The 7,585-nt window shown below is 64.4% G+C and overlaps 1 protein-coding gene across 1 annotated transcript; it reads right to left on the bottom strand.

Annotated features, from left to right (window-relative positions):
- Nucleotides 1-483: 483 nt before the first annotated feature.
- Nucleotides 484-6,372, bottom strand: Myl10 (myosin light chain 10). The gene is made up of 6 exons (XM_046427156.1): nt 6,322-6,372; nt 5,840-5,915; nt 5,192-5,296; nt 2,721-2,799; nt 664-712; nt 484-582 (listed from the first exon to the last, which is right to left on the bottom strand). The coding sequence occupies exons 1-6, from the start codon at nt 6,355-6,357 to the stop codon at nt 484-486; spliced, it is 444 nt and encodes a 147-aa protein (XP_046283112.1). The 5' UTR covers nt 6,358-6,372.
- Nucleotides 6,373-7,585: the final 1,213 nt, after the last annotated feature.

Genomic DNA, 7,585 nt, shown 5'->3' with positions numbered 1-7,585 from the left:
GGCTCTCCCTGCCTCCTCTCCCACTCTGCCATGCCCAGCTCCTACCTGCCCCTTCCCCTCCCCATGGTTTTTCTGTCCCCCTTTCTATCCCCTGTAACCATCTCCCTCACCGCAGTCAGGGTGATCCTCCTGCCCGCGGATACGTCTGGCTCCCCTTCACGACCCGGGGACTGGCAGAGGCCCTGCCGTGCACTAGGTGCTCAGTTAGAGCCACACAGACAAAGGCCCTGTCCCGGGGCCCAGCTGGGGAGCATTCGAGCTGTCAGTCAGCGCTAAACCAGCCACGAGGGACAGCCCAGCAAAGCCAGGGACCAAAGAGTTCGCAAAAACCAACCCGATGGGAAAGTTCTCCCCAGTGACCACCTGTCACACAGGCTCAGGCCTCAGTGGCATTTATTCCTGCCTGGGCGGGACGGTGGGACAGGGGGGCCTTCCCCGGGAACGCTCCCCCGTCTTTGCCAGCTCAGCGGGGGACCCCGTCCGCTAGTCCTTCTCCTCGCCGTGCGTGATGACGTAGCACAGGTTCCTGTAGTCCAGGTTGCCGCACACGTCGGGCGGGAAAGCCGCGAACATCTGCTTGACCTGGGGAGGCAGCCGGGGCTCAGCCTGGAGCAGCGCTGCCCCGAGGCCAGGGGACCCGCGTGCCCCAAAGCCCACACCTACCTCCTCCTCGCTGAACCGGTCGGCCTGGGTCATGAGCTTCTCTTTGATGCTGCTCATGGAGAGACGCCCATCATGTCCAGGGGAAGGGCTGCCCCAGGTGGGCATGCAGATCCCAGGGGTGATGGGGACCGGGGAGTCCTGACCCCGGAGGACACCAATCTGGGGCTGGCGCTCCCAGCCCTCAGACAGCTCTCTGAGCACTCCCCCCTCCTCTGTCACTCAGGCTCTCCCTGAGAGCCCAGCAGCAGGTGGGGACTAGATGGATGACCTTGAGACCCCATCATGACCTTGGAGCCACTCTGATTCCCAGGGTGTGTTGATAACCTACTAATGTCATTGAAGCGGGGCACGGCGGTTCACGCCTGTCATCCCAGCAGCTGGGGAGGCTGAGGCAGGAGGATTGCGAGTTCGAAGCCAGCCTCAGCAAAAGTGAGGCCCTAAGCAACTGAGCGAGACCCTGTCTCTAAATAAAATATTTAAAAAGGTCTGGGGATGGGGCTCAGGGGTTCAGTGCCCCTGGGTTCAATCCTTGGTACCAAAAAGAAGGTCATTGAGGGAAGATGCCCAGGACCTGGGCATCTGTAGACTTCTGTGTCTAGATGGTGACGTTTGCTGACATCTGCGTAGCACTTCACAGACACTCAGATGTTGTCCTAGAGCACAGGACAGCCTGCCCACGCCCGGCCCCTCTGGGACCTGGGAAACGGGGACTGGATCCCCCTTTCACTGGGGGGGGGCGCTGAGGCTGGGGGGCTATGGCTTGCCCTACATCCCACAGAGAGACAGTGGGGGGCATCCCTCTGGGCGTCAGGAGAGCAGCTTCTGGGGGCAGAGGAGCGGCCCGCGTTGGGACCTGGAGCCTGTACACAAAGGGACGGATCCCCTGGCACTGAGGGACCTTGCCAGGATGGGGGACTGGCTGGTGGACGGACAGGATGATCAGAGGGCTGAGCCAGGCCGCGTGCTCCCAGAGTGTCCCCTGGTGCCTGCAAGGCAGGCCCCGCTCGGTGCCGACGCACATTTTCCATTATTTATGTTTCTGGGACAGTCACAGTTTCCAACTCCCTGAGCTGGGGACTCGTCACAGACGCTGTTTCAACCAGAGCCTCCTCTGTGGCCTGCTGGCCAGCAGCCACCTCCTCCAGGTCCCGTGGCCTGGGGAGGCACCTTCCATTCCCAAACTGGGTCCCTGATGGGTTCCTCCCAGCCCTGTCCTCAGTGGGTGGGAGAGAGAAGGGGGCTGGGCCAGGCCAGGCTGGGTGGGGGCCCCAGGTGCCTCCCCTGGCCCCAAGATGGAAGTGGGAGCCTCAGGCCCTCGGAGGGAATGGAAAATGGGGGACACGGACGCCCTCGACCGTCCCGCGGTACCCGGGAGTCTGACTCACGCTCTTGGGTGAAATCCTGTGAGATGGAACCAACCGGCCTCCCCTCCACCCCAGGGCGAGACTCCGAGTGAGGACTCCGTAAAACCACCCCCAACCAGAGGCACATGGTCATGGTCAGGTGGCCTGAGCCTGTGGGGGCCCGGGGGGGGGGGAGGAATCTCACCTGCCCAGGGCCACCAACCCAGGCCCAGCCAGGCTCAGAAGGGACCTCGTGGGCACAGATCAGAGTTGACACAGCCCCAGGGCCTGGGTAGGCTGCCACTTCCCCGCCTGGGGCTCTGCCCCCTGCCCCCACAGGGAGGGGCTCTCAGGACTCCCATGCTCCCAGAGCAGACCGGGGTCCCCGGCTGGGGAGTGAGCCCCCACCCAGGCGCTGCACCCCCCACCCCATGCTCAGTATCCACCATCCCAACCAGGCCACCTGGAGTCTCCTTCAAGGACCCCTCTGCCTCCTTCCCCACCACTGGGAAGACCCCCAAGTGACCCCTCACAACTCCTTTCCAATCCCACAAGCCTGCAGAGGGGGACGCTGGGGCCCAGAGAGGGGAAGGGGCCCAGGAGGGGCTGGACTGGGCAGTGGTCTCCTGACAGGGTGCTGCCCCAGCTGGGCTGGACTCTGGGTGGGAAAGGGAAGGGGCTGCCTCCCCCCAGGACCCACCCCAGCGCACTCACAGGTCAGCCTTGACGAATCCCTTCCCTTCAGTGTCGAACACCTTGAAGGCGTGGAGAATGGTCTCCTCTGGGTCCGTGCCTAGCAGCAGCACACGGGGCAGGGAAAGCCGTAAGGTGGAGAGACGGGTGCCAGGTGGGCAGGGGTGGGAGGTGGGGGCCCCTCCTATGGCTCCCAACTTCTGCTCCACGGGGAGGGCCAAGCCACTCGAAGCAAGAGCAGGGAAGTGAGAGGGATAATAGACAGCAGCACTGTGGGTGGGTGAGGTCATGCACAACCTGCACAAGTGTACCTGGATACCCTGGGTATTAGCTATGTGCTTAACTCTCCTGGCTCTATTTTATAGATGAAGAAACTGAGGCTCAGAGAAGTTACGTGACTTGCCCAATATCTTCAAACTGCTCTTGCATGATCACTGAGATCTGAATGGTGGCAGCTCTGGGGCTCACGTATTACCCAAGCTGTGCCCAGAGGCTATGGAGGAAGAAGAGCTCTGTACTTGGGGCTTGGACAGTGGCCTTGGAGGGTCTGCAGGGTTGACCCACCCAGGCGTGGTGGCAGTGTGGCCAGAGCAGTTTTGGTTTTATCACTGGCGTGGCTTTGGGGAAAGCTGTCGTTAGAAGATATATTCTGGTACCCACCACGGGCTTCAGTGGCCCTCAGAGGAAACTGAGGTCCAGAGAGAGTCCACCGCCTGCCTGAGGCTCCCTAAGAGAAGGCGGGTGTGACATACCCTGGGGACCTCTGGAGTGCCCTCCTCCTCCCGCCACCTGCCTCCCCCAGCAGACCGGGGCAGACTCTGTCTCCCCTGCAGGCTGGACGCTCATCCAGGTCAAGGTGAGGCTGGTCCCAGGGACAGAGCCTGGCATGAGCTGGCCTGCTGGCCTGGAGTGCCCAGAGGAGGTCCTGCTGGAGCAGGGCTGGGGCCCTCAGGTTGGTCAGGCAGCAGGACAGCGGTGGCCAACCTGGTGGGGGTGCAGAGGTCAAAGGCCGGGGCTGGGGGCTGGGGTGGCCTCTGCTGGGAGGTCTTGGTCTCCCAGATCAGTCAGCTGAAAGCGGTCTCTAAAGAGGTCTGGGCTGGGCGGGTCTGTGGCCGGCCCCGGCCTCCTCCTGAGTGAGGATGGTAAGCTGGACTCCGTTAGTCCAGGCCCAGCTGCTGGCCTCCAGTTCACCCTGGCCTCCTCCCTAGAGCGGGCCTCTGCTCTGGGGCCTACAAACTCATAAAACTGGCTGCGGAGGGACTGCTTCTCATCCTTGCTGATGGGGACCTCGTGACAAAGTCTCCTGTCCCAATTAGTGGGAAAGGGGTGGCTACCCGCCCCCCGCCCTTCAGGCTGCTGGCCTCTCACGCGGGCCTGGCCAAGTCTGCATGACAGGACAGTGTCCCTGCACAGATGAGGAGAAGCTGCAGCCCTGCCGCCCCACCAGGCCTGGTCACATGGCCAGCCCGGCCCCAGCCCGGCCGGAGCCGCAGTCTCGGTCTCTCCATCTGCAGGACAGGCCGGCCATCGGGGCGGAGAGCGCCTCTCATCCCCCTGGTGCCCGGAGGGGCTCAGGGAACCGCACCTGACGCAGGCCCCACGCCCAGGCAGGCTGTACCCTGCCTCGCCTACTGTCCAGGCCCCTGAGCCGTCCACCCTGGTCACCCAAGGCCACTTGGCTCGGCTTCCCACCAGGCATTAATAAGTATCTCGGTCACATTCCTTGGGATCAAAGATGGAGGCCGCCTCCCTGCTCAGGGTAGAGCCAGCAGCTGGGTCACCCGTGTGTCCCCCAGCTTGGTCCCCTTGGGCTTCTGCGCTCTTGCAGCAACAGCACCCACCTCCAGGGCAGCCGGAGCCTCAACTAGGCCGGCCACAGACCCTCATGCTTGGGGATGTCATTTCAGGGGCCCCTGGGGCCCTGAGAGAAAAAGGCTAGGGACAGCCACCGGCCCCCACAAGCTGGTTCCGTGTCTCAGGGGAGCCCCCATCAGAGCCAGGGTCCCAGGTGGGTCCCCCTCCTGGCCACTTTCTTGCTGAGGCTCCTGGTCAGGTGTCACAACCTCTCTGAGCCTCCTCTGACTCATCATTTGTGGAAAGAGTCCCCTGATCCTTTCCCGGGGGGCTGCAGTGGCTTCAGAACAAGCCCAGGTGAGTAGCCAGACCTGGAGCAGGTGGCGGTCATTTTTGGAAACCCGTTCCGGACAAGGTCTCTCTGCCTGGGCACCAGCCCCATCAGCTGGGGACAGTGGGGCAGAGCAGGCAGGTGGTGGGAGAAGCTGGGAGTGGCGATGGGGCTGTCCTCATGGTGGGCCAAGGCCACGCGAGGCAGGGCTGTGACAGTGACCTCCACCGTGCAGGCCAGAGGGGACCTGAGGCAGGGTGCGTGCACCAGGGGCTGGTGCTTGGGGCCATTTGTTCCCAGCCGTGGTGACCAGGTGTCAGGGCCACCAGCGGCTGGCTAACCCGCCCTTCCCTTGGCCCCGGCTCACCTTTGAGTTTCTCCCCAAACATGGTGAGGAAGACGGTGAAGTTGATGGGCCCCGGGGCCTCCTTCACCATGGCCTCCAGCTCCTCGTTCTTGACGTTGATGCGGCCTGGGGGGGGGGGCAAAGAGGAGTCAGGGTGCAGGGCGGGGCCCTGGGGGCCTGCACGCAGCCAGCCAGGGAGGGTCCCTCAGACGTCACAGCTCTGCCGTCCCTAAAGCCCGACCTGCTGCGGGGACGTTCAGCCCTCCGTCTCCTGGGCCTCCATTCAGATAAGGAACGGACCTCGGGAGCTGCAGGGGGCCCTGGCCTCTTGGCTCAGGTGGACACTCAGGTGGCCTAGGCTCAAGGCACATCCAGAGTGGCCTGGCTGTGTCCCCTAACCCCCGCCCCCATCAGTGCCTAACCCCTCCCTGGCAGTTGCCCCCACTTCTGGACCCCCACTGGTTGTCTGGACCCCTTGTGTCCCCGTCCTTCACACAGGCTGTTCCACCCTGGTAGTGCCCTTCCCGGCCCCGGGTCCCCCGTGCTCCCCAGTCATCCCCGACCTTCCCAGCAGCACCCCAACCCCAGCTCCCCCTCGCCACACCAGGTTGCCTGGTGGCCCAGGCTCGGCTCCACCCCAGGCCAGGCGCCCGGCCGCGGAGTACCCACCCAGGGCCGCGAACGTGTCCCTCAGGTCCTCCTTGTCGATGAAGCCGTCCCGGTTCTGGTCCATGATGGTGAAGGCCTGGCAGAGACCAGCACTGAGCCACCCTCAGCCCGTCCAGCCGGGCCCCGTCACCGCTCCTGTGGCCGGGAACCTCGGCCAGGGCTCCCGGGTCCCCAGCTGCCCGGTCTGGCTGCCCAGAGTCTGAGGGCTGTGGTCATCCTCTGGAGCACCCAGTGGCCCGTGCTTGTCCCCCCTCTCAGGCTCTCCGCCGCCCCCATTTACAGAGAGGGAAGCCCGGCTCAGGAGAAAGGCCTGGCCGAGTCACACAGCCAGCGCAGCTGAGGTTCAGGGAGGGCAGCGTCACCCGGCTCCAGCTCTGGGGCACATCAGGGTGGCCCAGGAGAATGAGGACACACTCGGGCAGCCCCCGGCCACCCCGGACCCTGTGCCCTTCCGGCCTCGTCCCCTGGGGCAGCCGACCAACCTCCTTGAACTCCTGGATCTGGGACTGGTCGAACATGGAGAAGACGTTGGAGCTGGCCCCGCCGTCCACCCTCTTCCGGGCCCTCCTGGGTGCCTGTCAGGAACAGGTGAGGCCTTGCAGCTGCCCCTTCCTCGGGAGGTCAGCCCAGCCCAGCCTCATCTCCCCCGCACCGAGTCCTGGAGGACACTCCCGCCTCCTGGTGCCCGCAGCACACAGACCTGGCTCCCGGGAAGCCGAGGGTTGGCCAGTCCAGCAGGAGGCCTGCGGAGCCCTCCCCACCACCTCCCGCAGGGCCAGGCACCTGCCTCCTACCTGCCCCCACCCCACCTGGCTACCCCAGTGGCACAGGGCACTTCTGTCTGCACCGTGTCGGGGACCCTGGAATCTGGCCTTGTCCAGCTGCTAAAAGCTTCCCAAGTGCTCTCAGGGTTTGTCCCTTGCCACTTTCCAAAGAGTCCTCTCCCTCCCACCTGGGTCCCCCACTTCCCCAAGCCCCCTCTGAACTGCCCTGCCCCCTCCCCTGTGTCCCGGATGCCTTCCCAGCCTCCCAGGAAGATGCCTCCTCCAGGAAGCACTCCTGCCCCCACAAGGTCAGACGAGGTCAGACCAACAGGCCCTGCTCTGTTCTGGGCCTGACGCCCTCCAGAGCACACACCACCCTGTCCTGTCATTTCCCTCCCCGTGGCTGTCTGCCCACCTAAGACCTCAGGGGTGACACCCATTCTGTCCCATCGGTGGTCTCTCGGGGCCCACCCCAGATGTGGCTCAGAGCGAGATCAGTCCATGTTTGGTCATAGCCTCCGTAAGTCAGGTCCCACCTAGGCACACGGGGGACCGCAGGCCACCCATGTGGACGCAGCCCTGGGTCTCTGGCTGGCCTTCCTGCCTCCAAGGGCTTCTTTCAGATGATCCTGGTACCTGAGAGCCCACCACTCGGCATTTGTGAAAGCTATGTCCCCAGGATGCCCTAGGGGACTTCCCAGGGCCCGTCCCCAAGTTGGTCCTTGAAAGAGCCTGTCCTTGGCCTCATGGAGGGAGAGGTGGAGGTCTGGGCTCCCCCCAGCTCAGCCTGCACCACCTGGCTCCCGGGCCTGTCCAGCGCCCCCCCGCGGGCTTCCCTGCCCCCTGCCCCCACCCAGTGCCTGTGTGGTCTCCCCAGCCCCCACGGCGCCCTCGCCCCCTCTTCCCTCTGGCTCCTGGGCCCAGGCAGGAGCAGCAGCACCCGGCTGACTTATAATTAGCTTTTACTGGGTGCTTTGTCTCC

The sequence above is a fragment of the Marmota monax genome, unplaced genomic scaffold (genome assembly GCF_021218885.2).
Source record: "Marmota monax isolate L192 unplaced genomic scaffold, Marmota_monax_Labrador192_F-V1.1 WCK01_AAM20220418_F8-fsc00341, whole genome shotgun sequence".
NCBI lineage: Eukaryota > Metazoa > Chordata > Mammalia > Rodentia > Sciuridae > Marmota > Marmota monax.
Note: the sequence above shows the minus strand (reverse complement) of the source record. Positions and strands in the feature narration are given on the sequence as shown.

Bases quoted from the DNA above. Each gene is read 5' to 3' on its own strand.
- Myl10 (XM_046427156.1), bottom strand. From the start codon at position 6,357: ATGTTCGACCAGTCCCAGATCCAGGAGTTCAAGGAG. The intron at 5,916-6,321 runs GTTGGTCGGCTG...GGTCTCTGCCAG, and splicing joins AGATCCAGGAGTTCAAGGAG to GCCTTCACCATCATGGACCA. The intron at 5,297-5,839 runs GTGGGTACTCCG...CCCCCCCCCCAG, and splicing joins GGACACGTTCGCGGCCCTGG to GCCGCATCAACGTCAAGAAC.